At 39.7% G+C, this 24921-nt stretch overlaps 2 protein-coding genes across 3 annotated transcripts in view; one reads left to right on the forward strand and one right to left on the reverse strand.

Moving 5' to 3' along the window:
• Positions 1-24711, reverse strand: part of LOC309510952 (uncharacterized protein) — a 229888-nt gene extending 205177 nt beyond the window's left edge. The window contains exons 1-7 of one of the 2 annotated variants that reach the window (XM_082185972.1): positions 24654-24711; positions 21895-21959; positions 16496-16775; positions 16184-16320; positions 16065-16097; positions 14942-15221; positions 14665-14801 (exon numbers count right to left, since the gene is read on the reverse strand). In XM_082185972.1, the coding sequence (XP_082042098.1) occupies positions 14665-14801; positions 14942-15221; positions 16065-16097; positions 16184-16320; positions 16496-16775; positions 21895-21958 (931 nt within the window). In that variant the 5' untranslated portion in view covers position 21959; positions 24654-24711. The remainder of the gene's footprint in view (positions 1-14664; positions 14802-14941; positions 15222-16064; positions 16098-16183; positions 16321-16495; positions 16776-21894; positions 21960-24653) is intronic. The other variant, XM_082185973.1, reaches the window with a different exon arrangement.
• LOC309510668 (uncharacterized protein) lies at positions 353-2313 on the forward strand (the record flags this gene model as incomplete). The annotated part of the gene is made up of 3 exons (XM_082185540.1): positions 353-1997; positions 2031-2187; positions 2307-2313. Exons 1-3 carry the CDS (start codon positions 830-832, stop codon positions 2311-2313), a joined length of 1332 nt encoding a protein of 443 aa, XP_082041666.1. The 5' UTR covers positions 353-829.
• Positions 24712-24921: the final 210 nt, after the last annotated feature.

The following is a 24921-nucleotide window of genomic DNA, read 5'->3' on the forward strand; positions in this document are numbered from 1 at the left end:
AAAATGCCTTGTTGATGCTAGAGGTCAGAGGAGAATGGGCCGACTGATTCAAGCTGATAGAAGAGCAACTTTGACTGAAATAACCACTCGTTACAACCGAGGTATGCAGCAAAGCATTTGTGAAGCCACAACACGCACAACCTTGAGGCGGATGGGCTACAACAGCAGAAGACCCCACCGGGTACCACTCATCTCCACTACAAATAGGAAAAAGAGGCTACAATTTGCACGAGCTCACCAAAATTGGACAGTTGAAGACTGGAAAAATGTTGCCTGGTGTAACGGTCACCAACTGGAGTGCCCTTGAGAGCCACCAGAGGGCACTCCACATAAGACGATTTTCACTCACAAACTACATTTCCCATAACTCACTGCCCGGACTCATCATCACTGATCACATTCACCTGTACCTCATTCACTGATTGCATTCACCTGTATCTCATCCTGTTAGTCTCAGTCTATTTATACCATGTTCATTCATTCACTCACCGCGAAGTCTTGTTTGTGTCACACTGCATTTCTGAGCGTTTATCCTGTGTTTTGTTTATCTGGTTTTTGATCTTGGACTGTTTCCTCATTTGCATGATTGTTATCTGCCTGGCCTGACTTGGACTGTTCTTGGACTTTTGATTATTGCTGCCTGCCCCGAATTCTGCCTGTTATCTGGATTACCCTTACTGTTTGATCTACATTGCTCTGTCTGCCCTGTTTGACCCCGCCTGTACGAGCTTCCTTATTAAAAGCTGCATTTGGATCCTCTACCTTCGTGTCTCGGAGCAGTACGTGACAGAAGACTTCGCCATACTAAGATCCAGCAGCGATCGCCATCATGAATCCAGAAGTACGGATCTCGCCTGATCTTCACAGCATGAGCCGGGAGTTCGCTGGACAGATCGCGGCCTTGGCCCTGGATAGCCTCGATCTGTTCCAGTACACCTGGGGGTTTGTTCCTCTCGCTGCCTCTTGCTCTCTGGGTGACGAGGCAATTAAGATGTGTTACCGGCTGGGGGCTAAGGAGGTCGACCCGAGGGAGCTCCCCGATCTCTCCGGTCTGGATTGGAGAGAGGCACTCTCCAGGTGTCTGGAGAGCTTTCTCCCGTGGTACGCAAGGTCAACACCCGATCTTCACGCCAGTCCAGCCGAGCTTGCACTTCACGCCAGTCCAGCCGAGCCTGCACTTCACGCCAGTCCAGTCGAGCCTGCACTTTACGCCAGTCCAGCCGAGCCCGCACTTCACGCCAAATCTGCTGAGATCAAAGCAGAATGCGTCATGCCCGCCGCGTCTGTGACAGCAAGCATCATGCCTGCCAGCACAAAGTCTTCACCGCTGGTCCCGTCCAGCACTGAGCCCTCTTCATCGCTGGTCCCGTCCAGCACTGAGCCCTCTTCACCGCTGGTCCCGTCCAGCACTGAGCCCTCTTCGCCGCTGGTTCCGTCCAGCATCGAGCCTTCACCGATGGTTCCGTCCAGCTCAGAGTCTTCTTCGCCGCTGGTCCTACCCAGCTCAGAGTCCTCTTTAACGATGGTCCTGCACAGCGCTCAGCCTTCTTCGCTGCTGGTCCTAACCAGCTTAGAGTCCTCTTCGCCGCTGGTCCTGCCCAGCGCTCAGCCTTCTTCGCCGCTGGTCCTGCCCAGCTCAAAGCCCTTGCCGCCGCTGGTCCCGTCAAGCTCAGAGCGCGCTGATCCTGATCCAGAGACTGAGCTTCACGTCACTTCTGCCGATCCAGAGACTGAGCTTCACGTCACTTCTGCCGATCCAGAGACTGAGCTTCACGTCACGTCAGCCGATCCAGAGACTGAGCCTCACGTCACGTCCGCCCGTCAAGAGTCTCGTCCCGCCGAGACTGAATCTGTTCCTGAGCCTGAATCTGATCCTGATACTGAGCCTGAATCTGTTCCTCTTTCTGCGCCTGTGTCTTCGGACAAGATGGCCGACTCCACGCCTGTGTCTTCGGACAAGATGGCCGACTCCACGCCAGTGTCTCCGTACAAGATGGCCGCCGCCGAGCCAGTGTCTCCAGACGAAATGACCGCCGCCGAGCCAGTGTCTCCAGACGAAATGACCGCCGCCACGTCGCCTGAGTCCTCAGCAGAGATGGTCGCCGACCTGGTGTCTGTTCCGGTTCCTGAGCCGGTGGTGTCGGTTCCAGTTTCTGAGCTGGTGGCGTCTGTTCCTGAGCCGGTGGCGTCGGTTCCAGTTCCTGAGCCGGTGGCGTCGGTTCCAGTTCCTGAGCCGGTGGCGTCGGTTCCAGTTCCTGAGCCGGTGGCGTCGGTTCCAGTTCCTGAGCTGGTGGCGTCGGTTCCAGTTCCTGAGCCGGTGTCTGTTCCAGTGCTTGAGCCAGTGTCTGTTCCAGTGCCGTGGCCGCCCGAGGGGTCGTCTCCGCCCTGGCCGCCTGAAGGGTCGTCTCCGCCCCGGCCGCCTGCACAGCCTGCTCCGCCCCGGCCGCCTGCACAGCCTTCTCCGCCCCGGCCGCCTGCACAGCCTGCTCCGCCCCGGCCGCCTGCACTGCCTGCTCCGCCCCGGCCGCCTGCACAGCCTGCTCCGCCCCGGTCGCCTGCACAGCCTGCTCCGCCCCGGTCGCCTGCACAGCCTGCGTCTCCAAGTCCTCTTCCGCTCTACGGGCCTGGCCCTCCATCCCGCCCCCGGGTCCGCCTCCGCTCCACCACCCTCCTGGACAGTTTTGGTAGCGTCTGGAATCCGCTCCTTAAAGGGGGGGCTATGTAACGGTCACCAACTGGAGTGCCCTTGAGAGCCACCAGAGGGCACTCCACATAAGACGATCTTCACTCACAAACTACATTTCCCATAACTCACTGCCCGGACTCATCATCACTGATCACATTCACCTGTACCTCATTCACTGATTGCATTCACCTGTATCTCATCCTGTTAGTCTCAGTCTATTTATACCATGTTCATTCATTCACTCACCGCGAAGTCTTGTTTGTGTCACACTGCATTTCTGAGCGTTTATCCTGTGTTTTGTTTATCTGGTTTTTGATCTTGGACTGTTTCCTCATTTGCATGATTGTTATCTGCCTGGCCTGACTTGGACTGTTCTTGGACTTTTGATTATTGCTGCCTGCCCCGAATTCTGCCTGTTATCTGGATTACCCTTACTGTTTGATCTACATTGCTCTGTCTGCCCTGTTTGACCCCGCCTGTACGAGCTTCCTTATTAAAAGCTGCATTTGGATCCTCTACCTTCGTGTCTCGGAGCAGTACGTGATACCTGGTCTGATGAGTCTCGATTTCTGTTGAGACATTCAGATGGTAGAGTCAGAATTTGGCGTAAACAGAATGAGAACATGGATCCATCATGCCTTCTTACCACTGTGCAGGCTGGTGGTGGTGGTGGTGTAATGGTGTGGGGGATGTTTTCTTGGCACACTTTTTAGGCCCCTTAGTGCCAATTGGGGATCGTTTAAATGCCACGACCTACCTGAGCATTGTTTCTGACCATGTCCATCCCTTTATGACCACCATGTACCCATCCTCTGATGGCTACTTCCAGCAGGATAATGCACCATGTCACAAAGCTCGAATCATTTCAAATTGGTTTCTTTTTTTAAATATGACAATGAGTTCACTGTACTAAAATGGCCCCCACAGTCACCAGATCTCAACCCAATAGAGCATCTTTGGGATGTGGTGGAACGGGAGCTTCGTGCCCTGGATGTACATCCCACAAATCTCCATCAACTGCAAGATGCTATCCTATCAATATGGGCCAACATTTCTAAAGAATGCTTTCAGCACCTTGTTGAATCAATGCCACGTAGAATTAAGGCAGTTCTGAAGGCGAAAGGGGGTCAAACACAGTATTAGTATGGTGTTCCTAATAATCCTTTAGGTGAGTGTATGTAGTGGAAAAAACACCCAATCTGACAACACCAGCCACCGGTGTCGCACCGCCGCATGCGTTATCAAAACAAAAAGCAGCATGTAGGCGACAAAGCAGCAAGGAGGCGTCGTATGATCATTTAAACAAGTTTTATGACAAGTAAACATCTTATAAAACAAGACAAATCTTAAATTTCTGTGCAAACTTTGAAAGGAAAATCCGCACTTGTTGAACCTGCCTGGTATAATTTTCCAGGATTCCAGTATTCCTTTTTAGTATGTACTGAAATGGAAAATTATTAAAATTGAAAAACATTTGCACCTTAAGGACTACTGTCCTGTTTTTCTTTTAATAATTCCTCATTAAAAAAGACCATTCAAGCAGCACGTTTTTCCTCATGTTAAAACTGATAAAATAATTGCTGTCTGTGGTTCTATATGGGCTGTGGCAATAATTTAGAAAAATAATAGATCGTAGCAACATATGGAAAAAAATAACTATGAACTAGTTCATTTTTGGAACTGTGAACTTAGTTCAAAATTTTGAAGTATGAACTATGAACTGAACTAGTTCATTATAAAATTTGTGAACTGAACTTTGAAATAGTTCATGTAGAAAGTGAACTTTCCCAACACTGCCTAAACCTACCAATCTCCACCCCTTAGATGTGGATCCAACCCCGTCCCCTGGATCTTGTGGACTGCATTGAGGTGCTACTGTATTTTTGGGCTGTTTCTGCCATTGCTCTTTGCAGAACCTCTCAAGCTCCATCAGGTTGGATGGGGAGCATCGGTGCAAAGCCTTTTTCAGATCTCTTCAGAGATGTTCAATCGGGTTCGAGTCTGGGCTCTGGCTGGGCCACTCAAGCACATTCACAGAGTTGTCCCGTAGCCACTCCTTTGTTATCTTGGCTGTGTGCTGAGGTGTCATTGTCCTGTTGGAAGAGGAACCGTCGCACCAGTCTGAGGTCCAGAGCGCTCTGGAGCAGGTTTTCATCAAGGGTGTCTCTGTACATTCATCTTTCCCTCGATCTGTTTCTGTTTCTGACTAGACTCCCAGTTCCTGACGACCAAAAATGCCTGCAGGTCCACCACCCTCTTTGTACATGTGAGTGCAATCAGAAGTGTTGTCTTGAAAGACCGTGTCTTAAGCTCATCGGACTGCAATGGCTCAAAGGGCGCTCTCTGTAGAGCTGTTAAAGGGATAGTTTACCCAAAAATGAAAATTACCCCATGATTTACTCACCCTCAAGCCATCCTAGGTGTATATGGCATTCTTCTTTCAGGCGAACACAATCGGAGTTATATTAAAGAATGTCCCGGTTCTTCCAAGCTTTATAATGCCAGTGAAAAGCCGTTTATGTCCATAAAAAGCATCCATTCATGATAAAAGTAATCCAAGCGGCTCTGCTGGGGTTAATAAAGGCCTTCTGAAGTGAAGGGATGTGTTTGTGTAAGAAAAATATCCATATTTAAAACTTTATCGACTGAAATAACTAGCTTACGGCCGCAGGCATTCAACGCAAGTCGACTTGCGCCACAAGAGTAACCAGCGACGCGTGTATGAGGTAGGATGTAGGAGAATCATAAGTTTAGACGCCTCTCGCGGTTCAAACAAACAGGACGGACAACAAACTCAAGCTCCTCCGGCATTTGTCTTTAAAAAGTGTTGTTTTAAACTTCTAATTCATGACTGGTGTTTTGTTTTGCTCTATCCTCTGCGCTTCCACGTTCGTCATTACGTTGTGCGTCGAGGTCGGGGGTTACTCTTCCACCGTAAATCGATGCGTACGGCTGCCTGCCAGAAGCTAGATATTTTAGTCGATAAAGTTTTAAATATTCAAAACATAAACGCCCATTCACTGCCATTATAAAGCTTGGAAGAGCCAGGACATTTTTTAATATAACTCTGATTGTATTCGTCTGAAAGAAGAATGTCATATACACCTAGGATGACTTGAGGTCATTGGTCTAATTTTCATTTTTGGGTGAACTATCCCTTTAATACCACAGAGAATCCTAAGAGGGGATGAGGCGCGGTCGAGGAGGAATTCAGTCTCCTTGCCTCTCAGTAAATGTGTTTTGACTCTCTTTGATATTTTATGTATGGTGTAAATAGCTTGTTTCTCCGGTATCCTTATTTATTTATTGTTTTGGGAAATTTAGGGGGAGGGTGCAATTTTTATTTGTAATCCTGACTTTCTCCTGTTTATGGTTAAATTATTATTCTAGATTATCTTTCTCCAGGTAATTTAGAGAGATTTGTGGGTTATTTATTATAAAAAAAATTGGCAAAACTCTCCCCTGAAGCAATTGCCCCTATTTTCATTATTATTCTTTTTGATATTGATATTTATGGTTTGGTTATTGTTCCTTTTTCCCTCTTTATAGCAGAAAATTAAAAGTTAATTTTGTTTGAATTGGTGGTTGTGTTGTTGATTCTGTGACAGAAGGTTGGAAATCATCATTCTCTTCATGGTTTTCTTTTTCTCTCTTTTTTGTAAAATGTAATTTTTTACTTTGTCACCAACTCTTCATCCTTAGATGGGTAGCTATTGTTGGAAAGTTTTTTCTTTCTTCAAAGCAGACCAGGAGACGTTGGGATCACGTTCAAACAGAAGAGTTTCTTTATTTGAGCGCGACTGCGGTTCGTCCAACAAAATCTAACTAAGGGAACTTTACATGGTATCTTATAGGCATTTTAGGAGGAGGGACTTTTGAAGGTGGAGACAAATTCAAACAAAGCATGTAACAGGTTTAGGTAACACTCTAGACTGAGGGTCTGGCCAATCCTAATTCAATCAGCATAAGGCTCCAAGAGCCATTTGGGTCCGAAAGCCATTTGCAGAACAAAAGGTGAGATTCTCAGTGAATCATTTGTGTGCTAATCCCATCAGTCTGAGTGAAACTGGGGCTTCAAGAGCCATTTAAGACAATAAGGAGAGTACAGGAATTGCAACTTTGCTGAGATCTTAACATTAAAAGCTAAAATCAGTATTCTTCACTGTGATGTTATGTAAGGAAGCATATCTGAAATAGATTCTTAAATTTGTAACCCTTCAGTCCCCTCTTTGAGAGTTCTTAAAAACTCTCACAAAATACAAATTTAGACACTTAAAAGTTCATTCTTGTAACTTGAAAAAGTTACAGGCACAAGCATGATCTGTGTTGTTCATCTGTAATTGCATGCTGACACAGAAACAAAACATGCAATTAGGGTCCGTGAAGTCTCTGCGTTGTGAGACAGTCATTGCATATGGTTCTCGGAACAGCCATCAATTGGTATCTGTACAGAGGAAGAAAGAAAACAGAAAAACAGAGCAGTATTTCTTCAAACACTAGGGTTGTATGGTTTTTAGAGTCTGCTGTTGTTGTTTCATTCTTTCCCTATTTCTTAATTGTTTTGACACCTATGGGCCAGTGAGGTGGGGATAAGAGGGGGGATGAGGAAATCTTCACCACAAGGTTTTGCCCCCGAGGCCTGTTGCACTTTGGTTCTTCCCTGGGCTCCGCACTGGTCTGTGTGTCCTATTCTGTCCCTGTATGTGGTGTACACACTGTACAGTGTGTGAGAAAATTGGCACATTTCCATTCTCCAGTGAAACATCAGTCATAATAGACATCATATAATAGAGCATGGGGGTCTGACTGGAATATTTGGAAGGCTGTGAGTCTTACTTAACCAGGGTCCCCCAAAGGAAGGCGGAGAACAGTCACTTTCCTTTAAACAAAAATCAGACTTTCATCTTTGTTGTTGTTTCTGGGGAAATTAAGCACTCACAGCCTAAATGGTTAACACCGTATCAAGTTGCCCAATGAGTTTAATGAGGAGGGGAGGGGCTGCTTCAGAGTAGCAAGCAAGCTGAGCAGAAGCTGAGTAACCTTGTTAACTTCTTTAAAGTTTGTTTTGTTTTTCCTACACTCTCTCGTCCAATGGCCAGGTTTACCACAGTAATTAAGGCTGCCCTCTCTCTTAGGACGTTTGCGTTTCTGTTCATTCTCTGTGTTAATCTTAACCCTCTGAGGTCTGAGCTGTTTTCTGGGCCCTGGAGGTGTTCTGACATGCTCTGACATTTGTGGTTATTTCTGTTACTAGTGACATTTTCATGGCTAAAGTCTAATTACACTGTATTCAGCACAAACTCTGCTACAATAATATATCAGCAGCATGTATGTAAAAGTTTGTAGTTTTGAGATAATGACATTTATGCGTGGTTTGTGAAAATACAAAAAAAAATTCTCACTGAAATAAGGCCATGAAACCCATACTGATTATTTCTTCACAAGACTTTTGAAAATTGTATGACATAGCCTAGAATATTTGCTCCAAAACTATGTGAAAATCACCCTGACTGCTCATTCAGATAAGACAATATATTGATTTAAAATTTCTAAGACGTGTTTTGTGTGACAAAGCCATATGCGAAGAGGCGTGATCATCTCATGAATATGTAAGCTTTTCACACCTGAGAAAGACAAAGACACTCCCCTAACTGCCCTATTAGGAGCGATCAGGCCCTGTCATTCAGAGCAACCTTGCACAAAGAATGAGGAGATTTAAAAAAGAATGGCTTTTAGATTGTTTGGATTTATTTACAACACAACACAATCCAAAAATACAAATGACAAAAGAGCACATTGAAAACAATGATCCAAAGACAGAGACCTTTGTGCCATTCCTAAAAACATTGTACATACCTTTCATTTCCAAGGTGTTTGATTTTCACTTTACCATGTTCATGTACAGAGACTCATGTGAATGTTGAAGTCAGCAGGACTCAGTTGCATCTGGTCCCTGAAAGAAAAAAAAAAAGAAAAAACTGTGAACATACTGATATCAAGAGAAACTATAGGGCTGCACGATTTTGGGAATAGATTTTAGATTTTTCTGGTTAAAATTTCTTTTTAAAATTCACAGAATACACACACACACACACACACACACACACGTTTCCAACAATATATAATGAACACCAGGTTTGTTGTGCCTTGTAGGCATAGGCTACGCAGTGCTGCATAAAATAATAATAACAATAAATTAAATCTTCCAAAAGATTTCAAGAACAACTACGCTAGAGAAAAATATATTGATTATCATATGTTACTTCAAATGTTTCCATTCGTTATGATGATATGAAATGAGATAATAGTAAAAACATAAAGCCTAATGTTTGGTGCATTTTTCCTTTCAAACGCAATCGCGCTCCAAAATATGATACATTAAAACCCACAGCGCGCTCCAAAATATGATACATTCAAACCCACAGCGCGCTCCAAAATATGATACATTCAAACCCACAGCGCGCTCCAAAATATTAAACATTATGGTTATACATATCTATGTTTGAGCAGATATCCACAAACAGTATTTAACAGGAAACACGTACGGGTCTAAATAGTATAATATTCACCATATATCTAGCAACAGTTCAACTGCAATGTGAAGTTTATGCAACAATAGGCCTACCATAAACTAATAAGTAAGAATTTCTTACCTTACATCTTTCTTGTCTTCAAATCGCGTTCTTCTTCTTCTGAGTTAAATCCAATGTAAGCTCAGACGTGTCTTCCAAACTCGACGAAAAGCAGAGACTTGTGAAGTTTTTTGGTTTTTTGTGTTTGAGGTAACGAGGGCGTTCGCGTCCCATGTGGAGATTTGCATGTGGAGATTTGCATGTGAATCACTTTTGCGCGAGTGGGCGTGTCGAATTAAAAAGTAATTAGCAAGCGTTTGAGATACTGGACATCCTGTTGGTTTTATACAAATTACTTAAACAGAGAATATTTGTTTGCAGTTTGAATCCGATCATTTAAAAGTACACACTTAAATGTGTATAAAGGTATATGGCTCATAAATGTGTGAGAAGTATTCGCTGAGTTTTGTTTCAGTTTATAGACGTGCTCAAGAAAAAAAAGTTCACCGCGACGGAGAGGCAGAACGCACACCCTGTTTATTTTCTTTATTTTACAAAAGCACAATGTTTTGATTTGATTGTAAGTGGACACATACAAAAGTAGAAATATCACAGATTATTTTTTTATATTTCTTTTTTCTGTATAACCATAAATGACGGAGTAATTTAAGTTTATGTTGCTGCTATGTGAAAAAAATCCAGCAAAACGCGTCTGCGCGTTTCTCGACCTCAGAGGGTTAAAGGATGCTGCTGCAATTTTTACTCTTTCTTTAACATCAGAGTCTCTTTCCCAAGTAGCTAAACTGTCCAAGTTGTTTTGCAAAGTTCTCGTAGCCCATGTGATGTCTAAGAAAGGCAACGCCTTTCTGTGTTCTGACAAAAGCCCATCAGACCATGTGCGAACTAAAGGGCCATTATCCTCTAACACCTTCTCTGAAGTGTCCGCTATACCACTGTATGCTGCAGCTGACTGACAAAATCTTTCTGTGTACTCAGAAACAGTTTCACCCTTCTTTTGCATACAGTTAGTGATTCTAGACCAATTTATTTTGGGTCCTAAGATATTCTTTAGGATTTTCAAAACACCTTCTCTCAAATCGCTTTTACTGGCATGTTGTAGTTCAGACGTAACAGCAGACTCAAAACTGTTGAATTCAGATTCAGTTAGAATTTGTGATATCAGCTGTGTGACTTCTGGCAACGACATGTCATAGAGACACATTTTACTGATCAATGCTTTTCTAAATTCAGAAAAATGTGTGCGTGCTGAGGGTAAGCTCTGGGATAGTCTCTCTATATCTTTAGGACATAAAGCTGTGTTGACTGCTAGTATGGGTGTTTCAGATTGAACTGGATCAACCCCTTTTCCCTGAGCTTTTTGTCTTGCTCCACAGATTTCAACTGCATTTACATTGACATTGTCTTCTATTCTATCAAAAGACTGTAAATCAGGATAGCTTTCATCTGACTGTTGGTCTTCTGAGTCACATTTGGTTGAGGCCTTGTTATGGCCCAACTTTTTCGTGAAACAGGACACTTGAGTATGCAATTGTTTGTTCTGTTCGTTTAACTTATCAATACAACGAGCTTGTTCTTGTACAATGGATAAGCTAAATTCTCTGTGACAGAAGATAATACCTTTCACATTTTTCTTCCTGATACATGCACCCAACACTTTCTTGCAATCTTCAATTGACCATACTTTGTCTGCATCAATGCCAAATTTCTTTGTCAAATTCAATCTGACTGGCTCAGTCACGATGGAGTCCATGTGCTCTGATAACAAAGACTTGAATTCTCTATCTGTCCATAAAGGTGTAGCTAGTCCAGCTTTCTCAGTTGTGGGAATCAGTCTAGTACTTTTCCTAAACATTTTGTGAATTTCTATGTTACCACACAAACAAACACTAAACTTCTCTGATCAACAGAGGGTACACGTTAACACAGATCAACTATTGTTAACCTTCCTTGCCCAGAGCAAAGGATAACACAAATACAAAACTAGCACTTTACGCTAATCTTCCCTGCCTGACAAGAACAGAGGATAAATTTCATCTCTAAAAGACAACTTTAGAGGATAACTTAGTTAACAAAACCCTGCAGCTGTTTGTTAACTTCTTCTCTGTCAGCGCAGAGGAAAACAAATTTGTACTGGTCTGCATTGGTTCTTTGAATAGAGTGAAACTCAACGAATCGTTGGTTGTACAGAAAACATTTGTCTGGAACTCAGTCAGCTTTGTTGAGATCTCTGAGCTTGAAGTTTCAAGATTCAGTCTGGAAATCAGTCAGGCTTTGAGATCTTTTTGGAGCTTGAAGTTTTCAATCTGGAGGAAGCTGGAAAGATTCAGTCTGGCAATCTTTGTCAGATCTTTATTGAGCTTGAAGTTTCAAGATTCAGATCTTTGAGCTTGAAGTTCTTTGTTGAGTTTCAGTTTCTCCATCCGGGTCACACGGCACCATCTGTTGGAAAGTTTTTTCTTTCTTCAAAGCAGACCAGGAGACGTTGGGATCACGTTCAAACAGAAGAGTTTCTTTATTTGAGCGCGACTGCGGTTCGTCCAACAAAATCTAACTAAGGGAACTTTACATGGTATCTTATAGGCATTTTAGGAGGAGGGACTTTTGAAGGTGGAGACAAATTCAAACAAAGCATGTAACAGGTTTAGGTAACACTCTAGACTGAGGGTCTGGCCAATCCTAATTCAATCAGCATAAGGCTCCAAGAGCCATTTGGGTCCGACAGCCATTTGCAGAACAAAAGGTGAGATTCTCAGTGAATCATTCGTGTGCTAATCCCATCAGTCTGAGTGAAACTGGGGCTTCAAGAGCCATTTAAGACAATAAGGCGAGTACAGGAATTGCAACTTTGCTGAGATCTTAACATTAAAAGCTAAAATCAGTATTCTTCACCGTGATGTTATGTAAGGAAGCATATCTGAAATAGATTCTTAAATTTGTAACCCTTCAGTGTAACACTATACCTCCTCCTCATTGTAAATATCCAAATGAGCATTTTTGATCCAGAGACATACAATACAACATGCAATGCTGTAGTAATTTATTGATGTAGAAAGCAGAAAGAAACAAAGATGGGTAAATACACAAACCCCTGGATCAAACTGGGGTTAAGAATCAGGTGCATTTTAAAAACCATTTCAAACCTTTACTGAATGTGCACTGAAACTTATCATTTATCTTAAGGATAAAAGGTGCATAGGTAAAATGAAGAGAAAAAAGTGCAATATTAGTATTGCTCAGAAAACATATGTTTGGTATTTTGCTTGTAGGATCAGTGGACTATGGCACAACATCCTCTCATTCCACTTAACCCTCTGAGGTCGAGAAACGCGCCGACGCGTTTTGCTGGATTTTTTTCACATAGCAGCAACATAAACTTAAATTACTCCGTCATTTATGGTTATACAGAAAAAAGAAATATAAAAAAATAATCTGTGATATTTCTACTTTTGTATGTGTCCACTTACAATCAAATCAAAACATTGTGCTTTTGTAAAATAAAGAAAATAAACAGGGTGTGCGTTCTGCCTCTCCGTCGCGGTGAACTTTTTTTTCTTGAGCACGTCTATAAACTGAAACATAACTCAGCGAATACTTCTCACACATTTATGAGCCTTATACCTTTATACACATTTAAGTGTGTACTTTTAAATGATCGGATTCAAACTGAAAACAAATATTCTCTGTTTAAGTAATTTGTATAAAACCAACAGGATGTCCAGTATCTCAAACGCTTGCTAATTATTTTTTAATTCGACACGCCCACTCGCGCAAAAGAGATTCACATGCAAATCTCCACATGGGACGCGAACGCCCTCGTTACCTCAAACACAAAACACCAAAACACTTCACAAGTCTCTGCTTTTCCTCGAGTTTGGAAGACACGTCTGAGCTTACATTGGATTTACCTAAGAAGAAGAAGAACGCGATTTGAAGACAAGAAAGATGTAAGGTAAGAAATTCTTACTTATTAGTTTATGGTATTGTTGCATAAACTTCACATTGCAGTTGAACTGTTGCTAGATATATGGTGAATATTATGCTCAAACATAGATATGTATAACCATAATGTATCATATTTTGGAGCGCGCTGTGGGTTTTAATGTATCATATTTTGGAGCGCGATTGCGTTTGAAAGGAAAAATGCACCAAACATTAGGCTTTATGTTTTTACTATTATCTCATTTCATATCATCATAACGAATGGAAACATTTGAAGTAACATATGATAATCAATATATTTTTCTCTAGCGTAGTTGTTCTTGAAATCTTTTGGAAGATTTAATTTATTGTTATTATTATTTTATGCAGCACTGCGTAGCCTATGCCTACAAGGCCTATATTCATGTTCATTATATATTGTTGGAAACGTGTGTGTGTGTGTGTATTCTGTGAATTTTAAAAAGAAATTTTAACCAGAAAAATCTAAAATCTATTCCCAAAATCGTGCAGCCCTATAGTTTCTCTTGATATCAGTATGTTCACAGTTTTTTTCTTTTTTTTTTTTCTTTCAGGGACCAGATGCAACTGAGTCCTGCTGACTTCAACATTCACATGAGTCTCTGTACATGAACATGGTAAAGTGAAAATCAAACACCTTGGAAATGAAAGGTATGTTTTTAGGAATGGCACAAAGGTCTCTGTCTTTGGATCATTGTTTTCAATGTGCTCTTTTGTCATTTGTATTTTTGGATTGTGTGTGTTGTAAATAAATCCAAACAATCTAAAAGCCATTCTTTTTTAAATCTCCTCATTCTTTGTGCAAGGTTGCTCTGAATGACAGGGCCTGATCGCTCCTAATAGGGCAGTTAGGGGAGTGTCTTTGTCTTTCTCAGGTGTGAAAAGCTTACATATTCATGAGATGATCACGCCCCTTCGCATATGGCTTTGTCACACAAAACACGTCTTAGAAATTTTAAATCAATATATTGTCTTATCTGAATGAGCAGTCAGGGTGATTTTCACATAGTTTTGGAGCAAATATTCTAGGCTATGTCATACAATTTTCAAAAGTCTTGTGAAGAAATAATCAGTATGGGTTTCATGGCCTTATTTCAGTGAGAATTCTTTTTTGCATTTTCACAAACCACGCATAAATGTCATTATCTCAAAACTACAAACTTTTACATACATGCTGCTGATATATTATTGTAGCAGAGTTTGTGCTGAATACAGTGTAATTAGACTTTAGCCATGAAAATGTCACTAGTAACAGAAAAAAACACAAATGTCAGAGCATGTCAGACCACCTCCAGGGCCCAGAAAACAGCTCAGACCTCAGAGGGTTAATCTGGAAATTAAATCAGAAAACAATCATTAAGGCAACATACACATAGTATAAATATTACAAGTGTCTACACACCATGTCTCTCTACTTTTATTGCTCACCTGCAAACACCTCAACCTCACACAGTGTGAGATATTCATTGCGCCCAGGTATAATAATGTTGACATATCGCCCCTTAATAGGCTTAAACTTAAACGTTTTTGTCTCTCCAGCTGGGACGGACACGACAGCTTCAACCCTGTGAAGACACAAAGTAACAGAAATATTAAATATACTTTTGTCAAAGTTCAAATTAAAAGGATTTATTCAAAGTAATTTTATCTTATTTAATAATTTTCCAACCATTTGTGTAAGTATTAAGAGAGAGACAATACTTACAGCTCATTTTTGTTGCCATTATTTTCCAGGCTGTTGCCGATACGGATCTGAGCTCCATTGATCCTCTCTGCACAACAATCTCCACGATTAGTGATGCTAACCCTGGTTACCTTGAAGACTTCCCCCAAGTCAACTCTCCACCAGGGGTCCCTGTCCGCATTAGTATGAGTGCATGTCCCACCACCCCAATTTGAATCCCTGTTGCCATCGACAGCCCTTTGAGCTCCTGCTCCAAAGTATGTGGAAGACTGGACAGCTGTGGCTCCAAGAGCAAGATTCCCTGTTTAACATAAAATAACAGACAATATATTTTTTTTTACTTTTATGTGCTAAAGTATAATCCCAATATAATGGGCAAAATAATGTTATATGTAATCCAAATGATTATTACACGGCTCTCTGGAATACTTGATTCTGATTGGTCAGTCGCCACATTCAGAGGTCTGATATTCCCAGATAATGACCGTCATCAACAGCAACGCTGGATAACACACAGCTCATCCGGGTTTCTGGAGCCGGCCTTTCCTTAATGTTTCTTGTATCACGCTGTGGACCCGCTCTCTCTCGTTTCATACAAACACAACTGGTGCCAGTTGAGTCTCTGTTATAGTTATTGATTTTATTCAAATATTAAGATTGTATTGAAGTATTTTTAGTATTAAGAGTACTATAGTGTTCGTCTTGTTGCCCAAATTATTGTTTTTGTACACTGTAACAGATTCTAAGATAATAAACAGGCAAGAATTTAAAACAGTTTTATCAAATCAATATGTTCATGTAATTATTAATTTGTTGTACATGACAGTACATTATCCCAAATGTTTGTCTTGTTTGAACTTGTTCGTTTGTCTTGCTAGGAATATTTTTTTCCTCATGGAAGCTTTGCGTTTATTACAAGTGCCGTATAATATTTCAACTTAAATGAATATTTTGTGTCCAAAATGATTTATTTGTGGTTAGTAGCCATGTACTAAGACAGGTCCTGATCAGCCTCTCAGGGTTTACTTTGCGATAACAACTGTGTTGATTCACATTATCCCTTATTGGTTATCAAATGTTCAGTAAGAATATTATGTTATATTATGTGTTACTGACAACATTGAAAGTAATGAAGAACACTTACTTGGAAAACAAGTGTACGTTGATGTGTACTTTTCTGTTAATAAAATAATAACAGTTACACACACATTAATAAGAACATAAACAAATTCTATCACAGAGTCTTCTCTCACTGTCCATTACCTGCAAACACCTCGACTTCACACAGTGTGAGATATTCACTGCGCCCAGGTATAATAATGTTGACATATCGCCCCTTAATAGGCTGAAACTGAAATGTTTTTGTTACTCCAGCTGGGATTGACTCAACAGTCACAGCCCTGTGAAGACACACAGAGAAATAGAGAGGGGCGTATCAAAACGGCATGATTCATGTTAAATATACTTCTGTCAAAGGCAAGTTTTTATATTAAAAGGATTTATTAAAAGTAATTTTATCTTATTTACTCATTTTCTAACCATTTGTGTAAGTATTAAGAGAGAGACAATACTTACAGCCCATTATTGTTGCCATCATTTTCCAGGCTGTTGCCTATACGGATCTGAGCTCCATTTATCCTCTCTCCGCAACAATCTCCACGATTAGTGATGCTAACCCTGGTTACCTCGTAGGCTTTCCCCAAGTCAACTCTCCACCAGGGGTCCCTGTCCCCATTAGCATGACTGCATGACCCACCACCCCAAAATGAATCCATGTTGCCATCGACAGCCCTTTGAGCTCCTGCTGCACCGTATGTGGTAGACTGGACAGCTGTGGCTCCAAGAGCAAGATTCCCTGTTTAACATAAAATAATAAACAATAACTTACTTTAATCTTCTAAAGTATAATCCCAATATAACGGGCAAAATAAAGCTATAAGCTAGAGTTGTCAAAAAGTACCGACTTTGGTATCAAACGGTACTGATTTTTTTTTTAAATGTGACAAAAATTTTACGATTCGAATTTCAGCGCTCCAAGCGTCACAATTTTTAAATTTCAGTACTGTTTGGTACCGCAGTCGGTACTTTTTGACAACTCTAAACCTATGTAATCCTAATGATTATTACACAGCTCTCTGGAATACTTGATTCTGATTGGTCAGTCGCGACATTCATGGTCTGATATTCCCAGATAATGACCATCATCAACAGCAACACTGGATAACACACAGCTCATCCGGGTTTCTGAAGCCGGCCTTTCTTTGTTTTGATTCAAACTGTTATGTTCATTTTTTTTATCTCATAACATTATTTATGCAATTGTAATTGCAGTGAAAATGCATTATACTGTGCAAAAGACATCTAATGCCATTCAGAGTCAGTTTCTGCACGTCCCACATCTGCAGAGCGAAGATGGATTTTTTTGATACAGATTTTATTTTACTGGTAACAGCCCTACAGTAGTGCTTTATTATTCTAGCTGAATTGATCGATCAAAATTAAGACCTTGACATACATGATGATTTATATATTTAATAAGGTTTTAAAAAATGACCCTGGAAATCAATTTATAGTGGAAATATCACTTTCTTTATGCGAAAGTTTGTTTCTATTGCTATCAACATTGTCTTTGGAAGATACATTAAAAATGCAGTTAGCTTCTGTGTACGCATCTACAATGCATGGCATGGCATGATGCACCTTTTGTCTGATTTAATCCTGAATAATTCCAATTGATGATTTAGGCTAATGGTGCATTCAAGCCCTCCTGGTAAGCTCATACTGACGAGGTGGAAAGTCGTGTTTACGAACAGAAGCTGCGTTCAAGTAACTTTCATCGGAGTAAGTTGGCTGTGTACTTTCTCTTAATAAATTACACAAAAATACAGCAAGGTTCTTAAACTCTACTTCTAGAAAAATGAAGAACAACCACTCAAACCACTCAGATCTCAAACCACTTTCGCTAAAGACTGCTCTCCTGCTGGCACTGGCATCCATCAAGCGAGTGGGAGATTTGCAGGCGCTCTCTGTGAGCCCCTCCTGTTTGGAGTTTGGAATAGGTGACTCCAAAGTCACTCTCAAACCCAGACACGGCTATGTACCTAAGGTGCTCTCAACACCGTTTAGAGCACAGGTGATTGCATTATTAGCTAGGGGCATGGCCTCATCATGGGCTTGGTCCTCTGGGTTTCCTATTCAGGACATTTGTGCGGCGGCCGGTTGGTCTTCGCCTTCCACATTTGTGAGGTTTTATAATATGGAGGTTCCTTCCCTGCAGGCTGAGGTCCTTTCTGTATGATCTAGACCCGACGATGTCCGGTCTTATCTATGTATCATGTTACTGTTCATTAGCACATTATCCCTTATTATGAAACCCGCCTCTGGCTTGGTTCTGATATACTTCTATACATAATCAGACCCGACGGTGTCCGGTCTTATCGATATATACTTAGGGGTTCTGGCTTGTTTCTGTGAGCTCAGTGGTCCTGGGCTCCAGTGTGCAACCAGTTACTTATAGTGCGGCGTTTTACATTGCGTCCCCACTGCTTATAACAATGCAATACGAAGTGACCATTCTCGAAAGTTACTAACGTAACCTCGGTTCCCTGAGAGTATTGCGTAGCCGGCCACATGGCAAGTTTGTTGATTTAAACCTGCTATAATGGCGAATTCGGGCTCTATTATAGACATAGCAATGCCCATTTTGGCGCAGCACAGCCAATGAGTGAGCCAGACACTCACTGTTCTCACTGGGGCGGCAGTGGCTCAGTGGTTCATGTAGATTGTCTACAAACCGGAAGGTTGGTGGTTCAATCCCCGGTTCCACCTGACCAAGTGTCGAGGTGTCCTTGAGCAAGACACCTAACCCCAGCTCCCGACGCTCCCGACGAGCTGGATCGCCTTGCATGGCTGACACCGCCGTCGGTGTATGAATGAGTGAGTGAATGGGTGAATGTGAGGCAATATTGTAAAGCGCTTTGGTGGCCATTGGGTCTGTGAAAGCGCTATATAAATGCAGACCATTTACCATTTACTGTGCTCGCTGTTCAGCTGCAATGCGTTTTACAAAATTGGCTTCAATAATCTGAGGAAAGGAGCAGGGCCGGCCAATCGGGTTTTTTGTTTGTTTGTTTTTTTACATATTAATTAACTTAAACAAGTGACATATATGAATGAAAGGATTAATAATTCAAGACAAGAAAATTCTGATTTCATGATCAATATACCTGCCTACAACTGCTGTTGTGTCTGCCAGTGTTTGAGTCATGCGCATAACCTCGCGTGCATAGACAATTTGTGCGCAAAGTCACGGTAATGTTAAGCCATGTCACAAAAATTTTATTTGATCAATGATTTATCCTTTAAATGTAATGATATTCAGAACAGAACAAGAATAAAAAAAATAACTATAAACAAGCCAAAACGAAATAATTTAAAGCGAAAGTGAAAGTAAGCGGCGTTGTGCTCACGTAGGCTACCTCTCTCATTAGAATCAAAATGTTTCAACATTCGCGATGGATTTGGATGGTAAACTATTCTTTATCATAGGCTTTGTACTTCACTCACGTTCCAATATCGACGGAAAAAATCATCCTCTTCACACGCGCAAAAATGTGCTTGGAAACATCACAGTGGAAGATTACAAAGCTGGAATATGTTGTGTGTGTGTGTGTGTGTGTGTGTGTGTGTGTGTGTGTGTGTGTGTGTGTGTGTGTGTGTGTGTGTGTGTGTGTGTGTGTGTGTGAGTCGCGGGCGCGATCGAACAGTGGAAACATAAAAACATACTCCGTCATGTTTCATACAAGACATCATTCAAACTGCAAAGTGTTGCAAAACGTTGGAGGATATTTTGCAAATAATTATTTTAACATGTTTTGTGACAGTTTGTTTTCAGAAGTTTCCAAGAGTTAGTAAAAGAGTAAAGAAAAAGTTAAAACTTTAAGTATCTATTTTTTGTTAAGTATTTATTTACATAACCTCATTGTATTAATTTATAATGTAACATTATAGCGTGACATTGTGTCAATAATCGCCAAGCACAGGTTACTCTGCGTGGTGGGAGGGGGCCCCCAAATCAAATTCTGCTTAGGGCCCCCAAAAGGCTCGGGCCCGCACTGGAAAGGAGTTTCCCCACTGCGTATAGCTACGCAATACTCGTTCCCTACTCTCAGGGAACCGAGGTTACGTTAGTCACAGAGTACGTTATTTATTGTTACTTTATATTATTGCCTGCTCAATGGATACAAGTTAATTCTGAATTTGACTTTCAATTGTGACCAGTGATTGGGAAAATAAACATAGGCTATAGCTTGATAAAAATTAAATCGATAACCCTAATAATAAATCATGGATTCGCTAGTGTTGTCTGCCGAGCTATTTACCTCATCTCTGCGGAAGCGCGGATTCAGAGAGAACTTAGAAAAAGTGAGATTATAACGTTGGCAGAGAATTGTTTTAAAATTTTTATTTAAAAAAATTGTTAAAAAGCCTACCCGACATAGTTTAAAAGAATTTGGGTCTTCTCGGGTCCATTCGGAAAAGCACATTCTTTTTAAATTATCCGAGACCCGAGGCCTCTATACCGAACCTATGGAAGTAAAATAATGACAAATGTTTTTGAAACAAAAAAGCTTGTTGAATTGCTCTACTTGAAAAAATATGCATTGCATTAACCCTGCTTGCATTTTAATGCATTGTATTTTTAGGGCTTGCATTTTTATGGGTTGAAATTCAACATGGTTGTATATTTAAGCTGTGCCATATATATCACAGCTGTCACCCATATAGGTCACCCGTTGCTTTTTAGTTTTCTTCGTCAACAGCCGCTTGCACCTCCTGCTGGTGAGATCGACTAACAGCTATGGAGATTTTCAATCGGAAATCTACTGATATTCTTGCCGTTCCTGGATGTCAAATGTTGAATTTTCTGTCGAATTTGAACCACTGAATTTGTGGAAGTGAATTTGTAAAGCGAAATAAAATGGACCGAAAATTGCCTGTCGAATATCATAGGTTGTATTTTTAAACAGAATGAATATTTTGGAAGTGAAATCTGAAAGGTGAATATGGATTATAGAATTTTTTTATAATAAAAACGTGTGTGAAATGTTATGAATTGAATGAATACAATGCATTAAAATGCAAGCAGGGTTAATGCAATGCATATTTTTTCAAGTAGTGAAATTCAGCAAGCTTTTTGTTTCAAAAACATTTGTCCGAGGCACTCGTCGAAGTTTTGGACCTGAACCCACTCGGGTCAGACCTTGTGTTTTGGGATCAAAGTGGACCCATGAAGACCTCTATTGTAGTGTTTGTCTTGTTGCCCGAATGGTTGTTTTTTTTACACTGGTATGGATTCTAAGATAATAAATCTGTAAGAATTTTAAATGGTTTAATCTCAAATCAATATGTCCATGTAATTATTAATTTGGTGTACATGACTGTAGGCTTCATTATTCATTAAATGTTTGTCTTGTTTGAATTTGTTCGTTTGTCTTGCTAGGAAAAACATTTCGTCACAGAAGATTTGCATTTATTACAAGTGAGCTAATAAAATATTTAAACTCAAATCAAGCCTATTTTGTGTCCAACATTATTTATTTGTGGCTAGCCATGGGTTATTTTGCAATAACAACTGTCTTGATGATGTACATTATCCCTTATTGGTTACCAAATGTTCAATAAGAATATTATTTATGTGTTACTGACAACATTGAAAGTAATGAAGAACACTCACTTGGAACACAAGAGCACGATGGTGTGTCTGTTAATAAAATAATAACAGTTATACACACATTAATAAATAGAAAAATAAATGATATCACAGAGTCTTCATAAATAAATAAATCACAGATTTTCGATTACCATATTTCAACCTATAATTTAAATAAATTAATGTGATTAATATGTAATGATACACAATGATTACAGATTTTTAAATCCAGGTATTTTTACTAGTATTATTCTAAACGTACCTTGGGAATCAGCGACACACATCCCAGTAAAAAGTGTTAGAAACAAAACCACACGCATGTCCATCCTGATATAAGACATAACAACACATCATTTTCATAACAAGAAATCATTTTAAATTTCTCATACTCATTTAAACAAAAAATAAATTATATTGCTATTGTAATTATGAAATAGAATGGAAGAACCCCATGACTTAAAGTGAGTGTAATGTGACTAACCTGACTCAGTTCTTTGGATTTTAAATGCCTTAGTGGAGTTTGCTCTACACCGATGATACTAAGACAATTTGGTAAAAGTTTACAACAATATTATTATAGTTAACTAAAATCATAAAAATCTTCTTTTGCTTTAATAAGGATTAATCTATATTTAATTTACACATTATAGTATTTTATACCTGATTACTACTGTAAGACCTGAAGAACTTGTTTGTTTAATTTGTATCTTTATTATATTGTATTTATTTGTGTTGTTACTTGTAATTTGATTATTTCATATTTTTTAATTACCGACTGTTAACTTTTCTTTATTTAACATTACTTATCAAATACTTATTTTTCAATTTCATTTATGTTTCTCATAATTTATCTTTTGGCTGCATTATGATTTCATAATTCAAAATTTGATCAAAGTTTGCGTAAGCAGATGTAGCTCATGTGGACATCATAAATATTTATCATTTTGCCTTGCTTTGTTTTAAATGCAGGAAGTAATGCAGGACTAATGAGTAGTTCTACCTATCATTAACACTTCAGCTACTACTATTAACTAATGTAGAAACAAGCTTAACTTATCAGTAAGTAATATCGAATTTAGGACTAAGATAGTTACTTATTAGTTAATCAATAAATTACTAAATGATAGTAAGAACTAATAGGTAATTATGACAAATTATAAAGAATTACTAATTAATTACTAATCACAACATTAACGTGTCTGAGACGTTAACAATTGTCCTTTTTTACTCTCAACATGGTCATAAAATGCATCACTAATTACTCAAGTACCTGGTCACTCTTATAGGACTAGTAGTGATCTGGGCCGGGTTTCCCGATAACGATGTATCTTAGCTCTTAAGAGCGCTTTCTACGTGCAAGGTTACGAACGCTCGCAGCAATTCCACGAGCGTTTCCCAAAAGTGCACTTAACATGAACGCGCGAGAACGCGTTTTACGTGCTACTTAAGAGTCGCTGTCCATTCGCGAAGTGCTGAAATACAACCTTATATGGAATCGTATTCTGAACGTTTAGCCTTAATTATTAGGTTTAACCTAATAATCATCATCTGTGGATTAGCAATCAAGACAAGTCTAAAGTCTACATTCAGGCAGAGATAGCCTACTGACAAAATGTATGAACAAAAAGACAAACAAGAAAAGATACCTTTCAAAAAAGATTAAATTAATGTAGGCCTAATTTTAGAGGCGAAACAAAGATGTTATTTTGAACAGATTTAAAGGACACCATACAAATAAGGAAAAACAAAACATCTGGGTGGACATTGCAAACTAACTGCAACCCGGGGTGTTCAAAGATCAAGGAAGGAGGTCCGCAAGAAATGCCCAATACATGGCTGGTTTTCGTGCACGTCAGCAAGTCATTGACCGATTTTTTTATTTATTATTCATCCATATTTTGCCCAGTCTTTGAAGTATATTTCCCACATTGCTTCGTTCTTTTATGATTTTATTTTGTTCATTAATTTAATTTAGATGTGTATTTTTTCTTCCCTTTTTTATTATTTAATTTATACATTCATTAAAAAAAAAAGTACAATAAAGTGTACAATAAAAAAGTACAATCAAAACCTTATATTTGTACTCACTTTGCAGTGTAATCTGTTAAATCTAGATAAAAGTGTAATCTGTCGGTTGTCCTGCAGGTGTCCTCATAAATCTGTCTTCTTACGATGCACTTGGGGATGTACGATTACTCCAGAGCACTCGTAGTTCTACGAAGATTTTCAAGTGCTACTTAAGCTACGATGCTTTTGGGAAACAGACCGTAATATTAAGATCAGTCGTACGATCGTTTTTACGATCAACTTAGGCTTACGATGCTTTTGGGAAACGCAGCCCAGGACTGTTTTTCACTTTAAAATAATTGCCCAGATCACAAGTAGTTCCTGCATAGTGACTAGGTAACACTTGAGTAATTAGTGATGCATTTTATGGCTATATTCAGAGTAAAAATGATGACTTAATTTGTCAGTTAGTTAATAGTAATGAGGCTAATCTCATTCATTAATTATTGATTACCTAATAAGGAAACTATCTCCCAAATTTGACATTACTTACTGATTAGTTAAGCTTGTTTCTACATTAGTTAATAGTAGTAGCTGTGTTAATGTACTACTCATTAGTCCTGCATGACTTCATGCATAGTTACTTATTAATGAAGGACCATTATTATTATAAAGCGTTACCGGTGGAGTCTTGATATAAGGTGTTTAATTAGATCAGCATCACGAGAGGAATCAGGTGTACTAAGTTTTATTTTTCTAGATCAAATGGTTCAAAAGTTCACTTCAATGTAAAAATAATGAACTGTTTGGTGTCGCTATAGAGTTTGTCCTGGACACTCCAAAGTTTGTCCAATTACTGTTCTTTACAATCACTACAAGTGTGCCAAATTGTATATTTTCCTACTTTCGGTTCATATGGCTGCCATTGACTCTCATTGGGGAAAAATTATAAGAAAACGTACACATTTAAAAAATTTTACCCCGGTGTAGAGAGTGCATAAACCTTCAACTCACCTGGAATTCGTCAATGTATCAACCTCACAGAAAACCTTCACAATTCAGCCGGTATCTGCTTTTTTTGTAAAAAAAAATAATATTTTTTTATATTAACAACAAAAAACCAATATTAATATTTGTTTATAAACAATTGCTATTTTTTTTTTATCCAATATATTACCATATGAGTTATATTATGCCCTGTCAAAACATTTCAAACAAAAAATGTGCTATTAAACATAGATATAAATACGAATACGAACCAGCAGTCTGAAGATGGTCTAGT

The sequence above is a fragment of the Leuciscus leuciscus genome (assembly GCF_965113295.1).
Source record: "Leuciscus leuciscus genome assembly, chromosome: 12".
Taxonomy (NCBI): Eukaryota; Metazoa; Chordata; class Actinopteri; order Cypriniformes; family Leuciscidae; genus Leuciscus; species Leuciscus leuciscus.